Source organism: Lupinus angustifolius, chromosome LG12, assembly GCF_001865875.1.
Source record: "Lupinus angustifolius cultivar Tanjil chromosome LG12, LupAngTanjil_v1.0, whole genome shotgun sequence".
Lineage (NCBI taxonomy): Eukaryota > Viridiplantae > Streptophyta > Magnoliopsida > Fabales > Fabaceae > Lupinus > Lupinus angustifolius.
In genome coordinates, this window is record NC_032020.1 from 13,261,245 (window position 1) to 13,279,107 (window position 17,863).

The 17,863-nt window shown below is 36.6% G+C and overlaps 1 protein-coding gene across 1 annotated transcript; it reads right to left on the minus strand.

The window, feature by feature from the left end:
- On the minus strand, positions 908-16,808 carry LOC109362697 (protein MLP1 homolog). Its single transcript, XM_019608673.1, has 12 exons — positions 16,656-16,808; positions 16,473-16,536; positions 4,940-5,629; positions 4,625-4,765; positions 4,382-4,534; positions 4,127-4,204; positions 3,516-3,608; positions 3,282-3,401; positions 2,628-2,705; positions 2,184-2,363; positions 1,673-1,774; positions 908-1,474 (listed from the first exon to the last, which is right to left on the minus strand). Exons 1-12 carry the CDS (start codon positions 16,664-16,666, stop codon positions 1,241-1,243), a joined length of 1,944 nt encoding a protein of 647 aa, XP_019464218.1. The 5' UTR covers positions 16,667-16,808; the 3' UTR covers positions 908-1,240.

Here is a 17,863-nt window from a genome sequence, read left to right on the forward strand (position 1 = left end):
TTTCAAGGAAAAGAGTACATGGCAAACTATATGCACTAATAAAAAAAATCCCATCAGGAAAAAGAAATCAATAATTAAGTTTTATACACATTCAACCGAAAACACAAGGTTTATTGAATAAGCTCTTCCATGATCCAAAATATTTGTCCACATGTCCACATCTTCATATCTAACATTATTTGATGTACTTTGCCTGTTTTATTGAAAAATGTTTACATGTCAAGTTATGTGTTGGCTAATAAAAGTAAGGCAAAAAGCATTTAGCATGATCGTTCAAGGGTGTCTAGAGAGGAAAATGAGGATATGCTATTATACAGTTTTTTCTTCCTGATTTTTGTAATAAAAAAATGAAAATTTTTAGTGAGGTGTTCCATCGGCCAAGCTATAACCTTAGTGAGTTTTGCAAAGCACATATGGCTACGACTTTCATTTCTTCTGACTTGGTAGCTTTTGTTTCTCGGATCTTTACATTGTTCAACAATATTTCTAAGAGTCTTGCAGCGGTTTCAGCCATTGCTACTATACTAGTTCCATCATCACTTTCCAACACCAAAAGAGCATTTGAAGCACCAAGAACAGTGCCATCTGAGCCATATAATATATTAATAAATTGAATTTAAATAATTCTTTAAATCAATGATTTGAATGTGATTAGGACTATAGTCCCAGATTTTACTGATAATTACAATTGTGACTATATTGCCTTTATCCCAATTATTACGGGAAATTTGACTAATAGAATCAGAAATGTAATCACAATATAGATTAAAAGACTAAAAAACCAGTTACATATTTGTACCGCAATTTAAAACCATCATCAAAATCTTAAAGATAATGCAAGTATGCATCCAACAATTTGCCAGAGGAACAGCTGACTAATAATCATCACAAGAAATCACGAATACTATGTTCTAAATGATAAGCATTTGGCATCCAACCTTGTCCTCATCGTTGTGGTACATATTATTGAAATTCCGTTGCTGGAAATGCAACATTTTTGTCAGGAAAAAAATAGAAAATTATACAGAGCCTGACATCACTCTAGTCCAAAGCCATTGGAATTACATAGATATGATAGAAACATTGAATTTCAGCTGCTATGAAAGAAAAATGCTAACATTCTTTCCCTTCTGGGTCAATAATTTAGGCAATTCCAGTTGGCATTCTTGGTAGAATAAGATAATCTCTGTAACCTTAGGTACTAAATCAACATGGTTTGTAAATATGCAAAATTTGAGAACTATGTAAGGTTGATGGAAGTAGCGTAAGATTGAAGAAGAACCACTGCTTGCTCAGAGATAGCCCTGTTTCTTGCTTGTCTCGCCCAACCTGCAACACTTTCTGCAGCTTTGGTACCTCTAACACTTTCTTCCAAAAAATCTGCTGCTTCGACAAGTTTTCCTTCAGCCAAGTAACTTTCAACTTTATTGATGACAGATTCAATCCCATCACCTGATTGGTCATCTTCTCTAACCTGAATACGAGCCGGAGTTAAACATAAAAATATACAACCCGGGTACCATTTTGAGCTTTAGGATGTGCTCGATGAATGGGAGTTGGGGCGGGGAAAGAAATAATAATAGTAAATGTATCAAAGCACATATTATGTTGCAATTTCTGTTTTAACATAAAGAACAGCTTTAAATGGCATGTTGGTCAGTGATCTGCATACCTTCAACCAGGATGCTATTTGTGCCAAAGAATGTGCCAATAGACCTCCACCTCCGGGTGGGAAGAAGATGAACTGTTGTACTGTACCTTTCAAGGAATCAAACTGCAAAAGAATAGACACAAAGCTTCCAAGACTATAATTATATGATGCACGGCAATAAATAGTAATGGACAAGGACATTTCAGGAAATTGTAAACCTTTTTCCATAATTCCATAAGTTGCTTTAGTAGTAAATCCTAATGCTATCGTGTGAATTTATCAATAGGGTAGCTCCAGAAGATAGGAACATTAATGAATGTTAAGACAAAAGCTATGGGACTATTCACCACTCAAAGCAAAGAAATCAATTCAAAGGGAACCACACTCATGCTATAAGCATCCAGAGAATATAAGTTTCAGACAATTAAGAGTTCTACAAGGTTACAAAATAATAACTTACATAAATGTACGAATTTTGTATAGAAAAAGTAATCCAAACAAAGTAAAAAAAACAGACAAGAACACAACTTGCCTTGTGCTTTAACTGCAGCTGGGTGTCTGTGCCATTAGTCTGTGTCTCTTCAGGAAGAGATGCTAGCACCAAATCCAGAACTGAATCTTTATCTATACCTTCAAGATTACCTCGCAGAGATGCTATTTCTGTCTGAATTGGCAATCCTTTGGACAGTGCATTCTCCAGTGCAAGTGCTCCCTGAAAAATTCACCCACTAGTATCAAGAAACTGATGAACAAAACTGCATAAAAAGGCGGCTCAATGCACAAGGCCCCCACCTAGTGGGGTCTAGGGAAGCAGATTTACGCAGCCTTATCCTCCCAAGCGAAGTGAATAGGCTATTTCCAGATAAGCAAAACTGCATATATTACTCAGTAACTGTAAACTAATTTAGCCAATAAGGCCCCATGTAGATAAAAAGTAGAGATAAGAATAGCATGAAGTAACGGAGGAAAATATTACCAAAGCAAAATTTTGCGCCGCATTACTTTGACGAGCTTCTTCAGATCGAGCATAAAATGCCATGCACAAGGCATTTATCTAGAGAATTGGAGGAAAAGAAACTTTTGAACCAAGTCAGTTTCAGGTGAAAAGTCAATTCTCAACTTTGATTAACAATATATGACACATAGATACATGAAATAGTAAAAAATAATGTCCATTAATAGAAAACTTAGCAACTATAAAAAAATCAAATAAGCTAGTGTTTTGTCCTTCTCGACACAGAACAACAGAAATTTGATTACTTAATAGCTATACCAAAAGATCAACATTAGTGAACAAACTTTTTTCTGAGTAGAAACTCAAACCAAGTAATAACTAAGAATGCAGTTGCCTACTAAACAGAGTTTGATGGATGTTGTTTTGCATGCTTTAATAAGATAATTACTAAATTCTGGACCCTCATGACAGACTTTGGTCTTTGTAGAAGTATTTCCAGAAAATGTTTGTACTAGTAAATATACAGAAGTATAACAGCTATTTAATTCTTCATCATAAACCACCCATAGAAATTATATCCCTTTTCATAAACTAATTGAACTTCACCCTTACTGAATTATGACTAACTTAAATCTGGGTGTATCTAATCATCCATGATTTTGGTAGAAGCCTCACATTAACATTTGCTTCAGCCATTCTCTCAATTTGGGAAGCTTTCTCATTAGCTATAGTTGCATTTAACTCTGCCTTTGCTAATTCCTGAGCTGTTCTCAACTTCATTTCAGCTTCACTTTCCTGCCATTACAAAAGATGCACTTGATTTTAACAGATACTGATAACAGTAACAGCAAAGAGACAGACAAAGGAGGAAAACAGTGCTTATACTACAACAAAAAGTTGAATCTGCACCTTTTCGTCAAGTTCGGTCTTCAGCTTTTCTTCCATCTTTTCTTGAAGTGTCTTGATAGCAAGGGCTGCTTTTGCTCTTTCTCGTTTTAACTCCTGAAAAGTGAGAAGTATTAAAGAAGAAAAGAAGATAGATAAGGAGTGAATAACTTTTAACATTTGGATTATGATCATCTTGACAGAAACAGCCAGGAAAGGCAAACATCACATACAAGAGAAAACATTCAACTTGATCGATGCATAATCTTCACAATTACAAAACAACCTGGCAGACTGAGAGTTCAAATTTGATTTTGATAATTTCCTGTGACTATTATTCACTCCAACTCAAAATAGGATGGCATTACTTCATATTCAAAATGAATTGTGATGCTCAATCAATACAAATTAGCTACAATGGAAGTTAAATATATATATATACACATAATATACACACACACACACACATATATATATACTGAACAAAAACAGTCCCTTATACAGGAACTGTTCTATTTTTTAAAACAGTGGCAGCCTCTTTTGATATCTTTTAGTTGTTCCAACCCATGTATTTGAGACAAACCAGCAAGCAAAAATCATATTAAGTTGAAAGTAAAGAATGACAAAAAAATTACCTTGTCCAGCATTGCAGTCTCTTCGGCAAGCATAAGTTCTCTAGCAGCTGCATCTTTTAACTTCTTGTCATATTTTTCCTAACATGGACAAGGTGGCAGCCAAGTAAAGATTAGAAAGCTCTTCATAGTATATAAAAACTAATAAACAAAAGAAATACAGTTTCCCATCATATTGAAAGCTCATTACATCATTCAATGCAGACTTTCATAGAATAGAGAGTAAGTTACAAAGGTTAATGATGTTGTAGGTCAAACCTTCAACACTTTCTTTTCTTCATTAAAAACATGTGCATCTAAGTCAGCTTGCCTTTTCTCTGCAGCATGGATGGCTTGCAAGAAATCAAGAACCAGTTTCCCATCCTTAGAAATGTAACCATCATTCAGCTCCTCCATTGCACCACTAAGTGCCTAGTGTCTCAACAAGTTAGCTTTCAGCATGATAAAGATCATAAATAAACCACAGAATAAAAATAAAGAAAAGTAAGATTCTAAAGTAACCTTTTTTTCTTCAAGTGAGTCGTTGTTCTCAGTAAAACCATGACCATATAAATAAGTCGCAGGGCTTCCTTCAGACCTATTCTTTAAGTGATATGATTCAAGGAGGGTAGGTTGTTGTTCTATATCTTCATCTAATAAATCCTGTAATGGAGTAACAAAATGAAAGATGTTTAAAAGCAATAAATGTCAAATATGATCTTATCTTATCTTAGCAAATGCTAGGGAACAACTGAATCACTGGTAAGTTCACAGAAGATAACCAAAAAAGCTGCAGCTGATATTCTGCATATTGAGTCATGACAAACTCTTAAGTACCTCTATTTTGTTGTCTATTTCCTGTGGGGTTGGTTGAATATTTTTCAACCCATTGTCATCTGGAACTGCACTGGTCTGTGTAGGTGCGGATATATGTTGAGTTCCCAATTCTGGTCCTGGGTCAGTGTCTATCTCTGTGCTTTTTATGCCAACAACCCCTTCAAACTGCACAACCGATTCTGTATTTGGATCGTCAAATGATTGACTGCTTTGAGGATATTCAGGTAACTGGTTTTCTTCGGCAGCAGCAATCCCATCCTCAGCAATATTAGAATCGTTTTGCACTTGAATCACCTTATCCCCTTGATCGTTTGTTGCATTTTCTGGCAGTGTAAAATGGGTATTAATCTTGTCCTCTGCATCTTCTACAGCAGGATTTTCATTGTTAATTTTTTCAATACTTAGTGGAACTAACTGGTCCACTGAATGTTGTATACTCTCTGAATCTCCATTAGTAGCATTGACCTGAGGTTCCTCGGGAACTCTAAGGTGCTCTTTCTTAAGATATTGATTTAAATAACCAGTTTGGTAAGCTGCCAGAAAAGCAGCACCTACAGCAACACTTCCAATGAAAAACTTAGATAGAGAGCCATTGGACTCGGGTGGCTTTCCAATAGATCCAGGAGTTGAGGCCCCACCTGGTTTAGATACAGATGATAATTTCTTTCGTGAAGATAAATGTGAAGGTATCTGCGGATTATGCAATGACAAAAAGAGGGGAAACAAATTAGAAAAGTAACGGTAGCATAAGAACCTAATTAAAATTGGAAATGAAACTAGCAATATTAACAAACTAAGTAGTTCATATAGCAAATATTTAAGTTCAGTAAATTACAGAAATTATATTCTTTTTGCAATAATAAGAGTTTCAACATTAATACCTTTCCAACACAACAGTCCTACAATCAATTTAGTGCAACAGACTCTTATGGTATATAGATGAGAAGGGGTAGCACTAGCTCCAGCATTGCAGTATAAATTTATTAATCATTGTGCTAGAAACAAGTGAAATATGCACACACAAAACCACAGCATTACAAGTTTGCAATAATAATGTTGTTGTTAGTTGGAAACAGTAATTCAATACATCAAATAGACATCAAATTTACCAACAGATTAGATGCTTCGATTGAGGAGAAAAACTTGTGTGGAGATGTATCCAACACATCATATTTGGAGACAAGTACATTTATGTTTTTTGGTGCTATCATTTAGGACTAAATTTTAAGGATTTAATATGTATTGTGAAAAACAGAAAAGCAAGAGGAGAAGTGAAGAGAGAACACGAGAGAAAAGGGAAGAACTATATTCCAGATTGTGTATTATGAAAAACTTGATTTACAAGAGTAACACTGAGTTACTTATATAGTGACTGTGCAGTTATAACAAAACTGCCAGATCACAGAAGGCAAATAACAAAATTTCTAACAGAAAAATAACAAACTCAAAAACAAATAACAAAGCCACTGATTCAATATTCTAATATTCCCCCCTGAAAGGAAGGGCGGGAAACAAGCTTTGACTTTGTCAGAGATCTGAGTTGATGTCAAGAATTTTTAGTTGATTCCTCAAGATCATGAATTGATTGTTAGGCAGAGGTTTGGTGAGAATGTCAGCTGTTTGGAATTCAGATGGAACATGTTTGACATTGAGGGTCTTGTTCTGGATTTTGTCCCTAACAAAATAAAGATCTAGCTCAATGTGCTTTGTCCTATTATGTAGCATAGGATTATGAGACATTGCTATAGTACTCAAATTGTCACAGTAGATAGGAGTAATGTCGGAAACATGAAGTTCCTTGAGCAAGGACTCAATCCACATCAATTCTTGAGTAGCAAGAGCTAGACTTCTGTACTCTGCTTCGGTGCTTGATCTTGAGATAGTTTGTTGTTTCTTAGACCACCAGGTAACAAGATTTGGGCCAAGATAGAGACAAGCCCCAGAGGTGGATTTTCTATCATCCATGTCAGAGGCCCAGTCAGCATCATAATAAGCAGTTAAAGAGAGACCAGTCTTTAAGTTGGCAGAGGTAAGAGACAAACCCAAAGATTTTGTGCCTTGAAGATACCTAAGGATACACTTTACTGCAGTCCAATGAGTGTTCAATGGTTTAGCCAAAAATTGGCAAACTTTATTAACAGAGTAAGTAATGTCTGGTCTAGTAATAGTGGCATGTTGTAAAGCCCCTACAATAGACCTGTAAAAGGTTGGATCATCAAAGGTATCAGAACCGTGTTTAGTGAGCTTGCAATTGCTGGCCATAGGAGTTACATTAGCCTTAGCAGTGGCAAGGTTTTCTCTGTCAAGAAGATCACGTATGTATTTTGACTGAGAAAGAAAGAGAGAACCATCTTGCTTATGCTTGACTTCAATGCCCAAGAAATAGTCCAACGGCCCAAGTTGCTTCAAAGCAAAGGTGTTGCTAAGATCCTTGATGATTTGTTTGACCAAAGAGGAGGAGGATCCTGTTATAATAATATCATCAACATACACCAGAATATAGAGTTGATGATTGAGAGACGTGTGTATAAATAGGGAGTTGTCACACTTGCTAATTCTGAAGCCAAGCTTGATTAGTGAGCCTTTCAATCTCTCAAACCATTGCCTAGGGGTCTGTTTTAAATCGTAGATGGCCTTATTGAGTTTGCACACTAGAGTCTTATCTTCATGTTAAAAGCAAATTGGTTGGGTCATGTAAACTTCTTCGAGAATGCTATTGAGAAAATCATTGTTGATGTCCAGTTGCTCAATTAACCAGTGATGATTAACTGCAAGAGTGAGCAGAATCCTTAATGTGACAAGCTTAATGACAGGAGAGAATGTTTCATTGTATCCACACCATGCTTTTGATGAAATCCCTTGGCAACAAGTCGAGCTTTGTATTTATTAACAGAACCATCAGGGTTTTCCTTTACTCGAAAAACTCATTTGCACCCAATAGCTTGTTTATGAGGAAGTAAAGGCATTAAGTCCATGTTCCAAGAGCCATGAGAGCATCATATTCAGTTTTCATGGCTTGAAGCCAAACTGAATTGGCCAGAGCGCACTGGAAGGCTCAAGTTGAGTGAGTTGCACACTAGGAACGATAGTGATGTGTATTCCAGACTTTGATCTGGTTTGCATTGGGTGAGATGCTGGCAGAGGAGAAGAATTAGGAGAAATGGTGGAGGTGGTTGAAGGAGCAGATGGTAAGTATTCTGAGGGTGAAGAAGACGGTGAAGAATAAGTAGGTGCAGGAGAAGACTCAGATAAGGGAGTTTGAGATGGATTATGAAAAATGCCAAGAGGTAAACCAGTTGTAATATGAGGTGGAGATGACCAAGATGAACCAGGAGAATGTGGACTGACAGAATGTTCAGTAGAGGACAAAGGGGAAAGGTGAGGTGGTATAGGGTGAAAAAATCATAGGTTGTGATGAAGAAATAGGAGACACAGAAGAGGGAGAAAAGGTTGAAACAGGTGGTTTGAAAGGAAAGTGATATTCGTTGAAAATCACATCCTTTGAAATGTAGATTTTGCCCTCTTGAGAAAGACACTTGTACCCTTTGTGACTTAATGAGTAACCAAGAAAAATGCATTCAGAACTTTTGGGATTGAGCTTGTGTTTGTTGAAGGGTCTTAATAGAGGAAAGCAAGCACACTCGAAAACTTTGAGTGTGTTGTAATTAGGAGATTTTCCAAACAAAATTTGAAAGGGAGACTGAGATTTTAGAGATAGAGATGGAAGTCTGTTGATTAAGAAAATTGCAGTAATGAAAGCATGATCCCAATAGATCATGGGTAAGTGAGCATGATTCAACAAGGTAAGATCAGTTTCAACTATATGCCTATGCTTTCTTTCCACAGTTTGGGTGTGAGGACAAGAAATCATGTGCACAATCCCTAGGGAGTTTAAGAAAGCACTAAATGGTCTGAACTCACCATCATAATCACTCTAGACTGTTTTAAAAGAGTGATTGAATTGAGTGTGGACAAATTTTAAAAAATAATGAAACATGGACAAAGTTTCAGATTTCTGTTTTAACAGAAATATCCATGTGTGTTTGCTACAAGTATCAACAATGGAGCGATAGTACCTGAATCCTGTAACAGAGTGAACAGGAGCAGGACCCCACAAATCAAAATAAACAAGATCAAAAGGGGTATTGTAAACTGTGAGAGAATTAGGTGCATAAAGTCTATGAGTTTTCCCAGTGCAACACGAAGTACAGAAATCAAACACAATTTTATTGGTATGAGGTATCTTACACAATTGTAAAACATTCTTTACAACATCCTCATGAGGATGACCTAGCTTAGAGTGCCATAGAGAAAAAACAGAAGGTGTTCTAAAGTTATTACAAGAACTAAAACTAGAATTATTACAAAGACTTGTACTAGAGACATTAAAGTGAGTTTGACTAGCAGAATGGAGAACATGGCAACACTGAGATGTAGGAAGAAGACCTTGAAAGGCATAGAGTCTAAGATCATGAATTGATTGTTAGGCAGAGGTTTGGTGAGAATGTCAGCTGTTTGGAATTCAGATGGAACATGTTTGACATTGAGGGTCTTGTTCTGGATTTTGTCCCTAACAAAATAAAGATCTAGCTCAATGTGCTTTGTCCTATTATGTAGCATAGGATTATGAGACATTGCTATAGTACTCAAATTGTCACAGTAGATAGGAGTAATGTCGGAAACATGAAGTTCCTTGAGCAAGGACTCAATCCACATCAATTCTTGAGTAGCAAGAGCTAGACTTCTGTACTCTGCTTCGGTGCTTGATCTTGAGATAGTTTGTTGTTTCTTAGACCACCAGGTAACAAGATTTGGGCCAAGATAGAGACAAGCCCCAGAGGTGGATTTTCTATCATCCATGTCAGAGGCCCAGTCAGCATCATAATAAGCAGTTAAAGAGAGACCAGTCTTTAAGTTGGCAGAGGTAAGAGACAAACCCAAAGATTTTGTGCCTTGAAGATACCTAAGGATACACTTTACTGCAGTCCAATGAGTGTTCAATGGTTTAGCCAAAAATTGGCAAACTTTATTAACAGAGTAAGTAATGTCTGGTCTAGTAATAGTGGCATGTTGTAAAGCCCCTACAATAGACCTGTAAAAGGTTGGATCATCAAAGGTATCAGAACCGTGTTTAGTGAGCTTGCAATTGCTGGCCATAGGAGTTACATTAGCCTTAGCAGTGGCAAGGTTTTCTCTGTCAAGAAGATCACGTATGTATTTTGACTGAGAAAGAAAGAGAGAACCATCTTGCTTATGCTTGACTTCAATGCCCAAGAAATAGTCCAACGGCCCAAGTTGCTTCAAAGCAAAGGTGTTGCTAAGATCCTTGATGATTTGTTTGACCAAAGAGGAGGAGGATCCTGTTATAATAATATCATCAACATACACCAGAATATAGAGTTGATGATTGAGAGACGTGTGTATAAATAGGGAGTTGTCACACTTGCTAATTCTGAAGCCAAGCTTGATTAGTGAGCCTTTCAATCTCTCAAACCATTGCCTAGGGGTCTGTTTTAAATCGTAGATGGCCTTATTGAGTTTGCACACTAGAGTCTTATCTTCATGTTAAAAGCAAATTGGTTGGGTCATGTAAACTTCTTCGAGAATGCTATTGAGAAAATCATTGTTGATGTCCAGTTGCTCAATTAACCAGTGATGATTAACTGCAAGAGTGAGCAGAATCCTTAATGTGACAAGCTTAATGACAGGAGAGAATGTTTCATTGTATCCACACCATGCTTTTGATGAAATCCCTTGGCAACAAGTCGAGCTTTGTATTTATTAACAGAACCATCAGGGTTTTCCTTTACTCGAAAAACTCATTTGCACCCAATAGCTTGTTTATGAGGAAGTAAAGGCATTAAGTCCATGTTCCAAGAGCCATGAGAGCATCATATTCAGTTTTCATGGCTTGAAGCCAAACTGAATTGGCCAGAGCGCACTGGAAGGCTCAAGTTGAGTGAGTTGCACACTAGGAACGATAGTGATGTGTATTCCAGACTTTGATCTGGTTTGCATTGGGTGAGATGCTGGCAGAGGAGAAGAATTAGGAGAAATGGTGGAGGTGGTTGAAGGAGCAGATGGTAAGTATTCTGAGGGTGAAGAAGACGGTGAAGAATAAGTAGGTGCAGGAGAAGACTCAGATAAGGGAGTTTGAGATGGATTATGAAAAATGCCAAGAGGTAAACCAGTTGTAATATGAGGTGGAGATGACCAAGATGAACCAGGAGAATGTGGACTGACAGAATGTTCAGTAGAGGACAAAGGGGAAAGGTGAGGTGGTATAGGGTGAAAAAATCATAGGTTGTGATGAAGAAATAGGAGACACAGAAGAGGGAGAAAAGGTTGAAACAGGTGGTTTGAAAGGAAAGTGATATTCGTTGAAAATCACATCCTTTGAAATGTAGATTTTGCCCTCTTGAGAAAGACACTTGTACCCTTTGTGACTTAATGAGTAACCAAGAAAAATGCATTCAGAACTTTTGGGATTGAGCTTGTGTTTGTTGAAGGGTCTTAATAGAGGAAAGCAAGCACACTCGAAAACTTTGAGTGTGTTGTAATTAGGAGATTTTCCAAACAAAATTTGAAAGGGAGACTGAGATTTTAGAGATAGAGATGGAAGTCTGTTGATTAAGAAAATTGCAGTAATGAAAGCATGATCCCAATAGATCATGGGTAAGTGAGCATGATTCAACAAGGTAAGATCAGTTTCAACTATATGCCTATGCTTTCTTTCCACAGTTTGGGTGTGAGGACAAGAAATCATGTGCACAATCCCTAGGGAGTTTAAGAAAGCACTAAATGGTCTGAACTCACCATCATAATCACTCTAGACTGTTTTAAAAGAGTGATTGAATTGAGTGTGGACAAATTTTAAAAAATAATGAAACATGGACAAAGTTTCAGATTTCTGTTTTAACAGAAATATCCATGTGTGTTTGCTACAAGTATCAACAATGGAGCGATAGTACCTGAATCCTGTAACAGAGTGAACAGGAGCAGGACCCCACAAATCAAAATAAACAAGATCAAAAGGGGTATTGTAAACTGTGAGAGAATTAGGTGCATAAAGTCTATGAGTTTTCCCAGTGCAACACGAAGTACAGAAATCAAACACAATTTTATTGGTATGAGGTATCTTACACAATTGTAAAACATTCTTTACAACATCCTCATGAGGATGACCTAGCTTAGAGTGCCATAGAGAAAAAACAGAAGGTGTTCTAAAGTTATTACAAGAACTAAAACTAGAATTATTACAAAGACTTGTACTAGAGACATTAAAGTGAGTTTGACTAGCAGAATGGAGAACATGGCAACACTGAGATGTAGGAAGAAGACCTTGAAAGGCATAGAGTCTTTCCTTGGTTAGAGATCCATGTAGAAGAATTTCATTAGTATCCTGTGATTTCACAAAACAATCATAAGGATGAAATTCAAAATAACAAAGGTTATCTTTAGCAAACTGAGACACACTGATGAGGTTTTTAGTGATAGCTGGAACAAATAGAAGTTTATTTAATGAAAACGAAGTAGAAGGATTAAGAGAAGAAGTGAAAAAGGAATTGCAGACAGATTGAATAGGTATACCCTTGCCATTACCCATATAGATGTAGTTGTGACCAAAAGTTTCAACCGGTTCATGCACAAGAGAAACATCTGCTGTCAGATGATTTGTTGCTCTAGAGTCAGGGTACCAAGCTACTCTTTTACTGTCACTAGAAGGAGGAGGAGGAGGATGCTCACGAGAATCACCTTGTGTAGTCATTGCATAAGATTAGTGCATGTATTTGTGGCCAGGAGATGGGTCTGGCCCGAGAAGAGAGTCTCCCCCAAAATTAGAAGGATAGGATCCAATGTGACCATGCAGGAATTCACCAGGATATTCTGGATAGAAATGGGCCGGATATTTTGTAGGTGGCCCAAAATTAGGTAGGAAGGAGTTACCAGAGGGCATTAGCTATTGACGTGGAATATAGTTGGTCATTCTATCCACGTGGTGTCCAGGTGGACCAGCGTAGGATAATGATCCTCCAAAGTTAGGAGGCGCATAATAGCAGGAAGTGACGTCATGTCCATTACGGTTGCAATACACACAGAAGAGAGAAGAACGACCCTGAGTTCTGCCACCACGGTGACGATAACCTCCTCGCTGTCCATGATTGTTTCCATAACCACCACGGTGATTGCTAGAAACACCAAAACCAGAGTATTGAGAAGGATTTTGCGGATCAAATCGTGAAGGATAGAAATGTGATGGAGCTAGAGGTGAATACTTCTGATTCGAGGTTACGAGTGTGTTTTTGTGAGGTGAATCCGAAACAATATTCATCGACAATGCATCTGAAAGAGCTTTGTGCTTTCCTTTCTCAAGACGTGCCTCAAAAGTTAGAAGAAAAGATTCTAGGTTATGGATAGTTGGAAGATCCATTTGAATTTCGATGGACGTGATAACCGGTTGATACTCTTCATTGAGACCATCAAGAATATAGTCAATATGTTCCAAATTGGAAATAGGAGTTCCAATGAAAATCAACGCATCAACAAAACTTTTGATCTTAGTAAAATACTTTGAGATAGAACTGGAACCTTGCGAGATAGAACGAAGTTGAGACCGTAATTGTCGACTTCGTGTCTTTGTTTGTGAGTTGCAAAACGAATCCAGTTCTTCCCATAGCTGCCAGGAGTGAATACAGCCAACGACTCGTGGTTGCAAACTTTCGGAAAGAGAATTCAGAATCCAAGAAAACACGGATTGATCAAGTTCTTCCCAGCATAGATATGCTGGATTCACGCGATTGATCAATCGATCGTCATCGGTGAGAAAACGGTGTGGAATTTCTGTTCCTAACACAAACTGATTCACACGATTCGATGTTAAGGTTGCAAGCATAAAATGTCGCCACACTAGGTAGTTCTTCTCTGTTAATTTCATCGAGGGAAGGGGAAGAACAAGTGGAGAAGAAACTGCTTGCAAAGGTGACGCAACACTAGGAGAGAAAGGAGGAGAAGAAGGAACAGTCCCAGTGTTGGTAGTTGTAGCAGCCATGGCGTGATACCATGTGAAAAACAGAAAAGCAAGAGGAGATGAGAAGAGAAGAGAGAACACGAGAGAAAAGGGAAGAACTATATCCAGATTGTGTATTATGAAAAACTTGATTTACACGAGTAACACTGAGTTACTTATATAGTGATTGTGCAGTTATAACAAAACTGCCAGATCACAAGCAAATCATCCATCATTGATTTGTTAATCATCATTGACTCTCAAACAAAAGTGATACAAATCAATGGTGGATGATGTGTTGACAGTGTAAAAAACTTTACACCGTTAGTGCCTAGATTTTAAACTCAAATTTTAATTAGGATTAAATTTTTAATGTGTTGTCAAGATTTTATTGGTTGTCTCTAAATAGATAAGTCTTCACACAAGTCTTTCTCTCGTTTGAGAGCAAAATGCTCTGACACTTAATGCAACCGTGACAATTCCATCATAATGATAAAAATACTATTCTGCTTCAAATATTCCAAGATTGTACTATTTGAGCAAAGCATTTCTTTTTCCAGCAACCACTACATTGTCTAATCTTGTGTTTATCCTACTTTGTAGCAAAACTATCCAGGCTTGAACATAAAATCCCCAAGTACCCAACTACTCATTGACTACATTTGCTCTAATCAGATCCAAGCCTTTATCCATGGACCGTGCTTTGAATCAGTTAGAAGCCAGATACCTCTTTCCTACCTTTGATTTTAACTTCCAAATGCTGCTTTATATTCATTCTCCTAATATGTCCTATTACATAGCTGTATCTTATTTATATGAGGGGAGCTACATCCGTGAATATGGGGCAAAATCTAACAAATGTCAACTAAGTGTGTACTACATATAAAATGAAGAAGAAAAGAAGATGGAAAATAAAAAGTGGAGGGGAAATGGAATGGTCACAGCAGCACATGATACAAAAGTATAAAAATAAATGGATATGATGAAGGATAGTCTTATCCCTGATTTATTACTCCTCACAAATATAACCTTGTGGGCGACAAAGTAATTGTCTTCTAACCATTTCCTTCAACAATAAGAAGGATCATGTAATATGTTTACAAAGAAAAGAAGAAAAACTATTATCCACAGGGAAGGACACAGAGCTTATAGACTTTGAAACATAGAAGGTCAAGTTTTCACCAACCAAGGAGAATAATCTAGACAGCAGTTAAAACTAGAAGGGGGAAGCTTAAGGATTAGTGAACGTATTTATGTTAGCATTATATTTTAAGCTTCAAGGCATTTTGACATTTTTTGGGGCCTTCATTGTTGTGGGCTTTTCCTTAAGTTGTTTCACTTACGCTGGATCCTATCAATGCCCATTAATGGATGGTTATTTAACTTACCATATGACTGAGGCACCATATGGTCCCAAACTTTGGAAAGTTTGGTTAACTCTATTTAAGAGATGTATTTGACTATCAAAGGAGTGTATGTTCAGTTTTGTGTTTGTTCAGCAATGTGATGCCCTCTCAATTGTGTAATACAACCACACTCTAGTTGTGATGCCTAGAATAACTTTCTTCTTACCCACAACCTTACTCTCTTTTTCTAATGTATACCCACACAGGTCTGAATCCAAAGGTAGATAACCCAAATGCACTCTTTTGTAAATCTAGTTGATTCTCTCCTTAACATCTAACCTAAAAACCATCATAATCGAAGTCCTATAATCACAGGTTCAGATCACAATACCCTAACAGCCATTTGACCCTCAAACACCAACTGGTTGCTTGCAAACCAGCACTCCTCTCATATATCGTGAATGAGCCTTCAACTATCCTTTATTTCTATCCTTAACCCCATTTAAGAAATCTTAAACTCCTAATTGTTCTTCTTTCCTGCATCAAAAGAGGCGTTGAAGGGTTTTAACTTCCAATTGTAGGTGTTTTTACTGTATGTTAAGAAAGGGGACAAAAAATTAAAAATTGTGTGATGATAAAGTTTATTTTATCTTTTTTTTATTTTTTTTAAATGGAATAAAAATAGAGAGTAATGAGGACATGAAGCAAACTAGAATATCAGTAATTCAAACGCTTTGTGTTAAAGATAATAATGGATCCTAACTTCAGTATATTAAAGGTTACAAAAAAGACCCACAACCACATTTGAGGTCGCAACGTTGTGGTTTTGGTTGTCTTCGCAACCGCAGCAACGGCAATTGCAGATAGCCTCATTTTGACATGATTGTTGCAGTAGAGGCAACAAACATAAAAGCAATCAGGACCACAACCGAAATTTAAAACCATCCAAATTATGAAAAGCAATAAGCAATTTTTTTTTGAGAAGAACATTAAAACATATGGATAACTAGAAAAAGCCAATTACAATGTCAAGACTACATAAATTGTTATATAACTACAGTTTGCACATCAATGCAACCACTATTGAACCACTTACCATTATTAAGCCATACATATGAAACGAAATTCAACAAATTGCGTTGGAAATAAATGTTAAACAGTAGAAATATAAATAACGTACCTGAGTTATAAAATATCTAGGGTTGGTTCTAAGTGTTCGGCGAGACGATATTTCCAAAATCGATCTGAAATTATAAACATGACAAAGCATTGAGCATAACAATGCGGCGTTTGAAATCGGAGGCAATGGAATCAAAAGAGCGGTTATGAAACACAAATTAATGTTAATGATGATGAAGTGTACCTACGCAACATTGCAGTGAGTTCAAAGAGAGATTGAAACGCGCGCGATGGTGGGATTGAGAAGAAGGGAATTGAAAAAGAGAACGGGTTTGATTTGATGAAACTGGAAGTAGATGGAGAATGGTGAGAAGAGAGTAGTAGGAAAAAAAAAACCCAGCAAATAAGAAATAAAAACAATGATGTGAAACCTGTACTAAACCGATTGAGGAGCTCTCGTATTAGGTTTAACCACTTTAAATGATTAAATTATCCAGTTTGACTAGTTGATTATATATATAATTAACAATTTTTATCTATAAAAATATAGTTATATATAAATGTAAAATTGTATGTAATTAATAATTATGTATAATTATATTGAAGTAATATTTTTTCATCTTATCTTTTTTGTACCGTAATAAAACAAAACATTAGAGCAATGTTCAATTTTTCTTATTTTTAAGTGAACTGTCTAGTTTACTTCACGGGTTAATCTGGTTTAACCGGGTTTAACACAGTCGGACCGGGTTTCTCCGATTCAAAGCAATCTAACTCTCATTCGATTAAAACTGCAAACCAGAGTCATTTTTAAGTCTGGTCAACAGTCAGATCGGCCAAATTGTCCGATCCAATTTTCACAACACTAATTAAAAATACTAGGAAATAAGATAATTTTTTAGTCGAGGATATTCTATGTTATAGTTATTTTTAAATTATTCGCTCCTATATTTGGGGTAAAATTAAGGAATTCATTCATTTCAACCAAATCAAACTAAGGATGGGCAATTAAAACTGAACTCCATCCAAATTTAATAGAGAAAATCTAATATGTTTGAATTTGGGTTCGGATCTTACTCGATTTCAACTTTCAGATTCGAGTTTAGTATAATTGATACACTATCTCGAACTCGTTCAAATCCGATTAATATATATAAAATTTTGATACATATATATATAAATACATGTTTCAGGCGAGTTCTCATCGAGTTCGAGTTACCCGAAACTCGACGGGTTCGTGGATGACATTATTATTTTCAACCTCGTTTAATTTGGGTTTTGAATTTTGGGGTTGGGTAAGTACAAACCTACCCTGACTCACCTCATTTGTAAGAATATTTTGCTCCTGGAATTGACACGGTTTTGATGAAGACACCAAAATCACAAAACAAAAACAGGAAGAAGGCCATGAAGACGTAGAAGATTCAAGCTTCAAGATGTTTATAGATTAAG

Coding starts and splice junctions, on each gene's coding strand:
- LOC109362697 (XM_019608673.1), bottom strand. Junction 4,766..4,939: donor AAATAGACAACAAAATAGAG/GTACTTAAGAGT, acceptor ACTCCATTACAG/GATTTATTAGATGAAGATAT. Junction 2,364..2,627: donor CGGCGCAAAATTTTGCTTTG/GTAATATTTTCC, acceptor TGAATTTTTCAG/GGAGCACTTGCACTGGAGAA.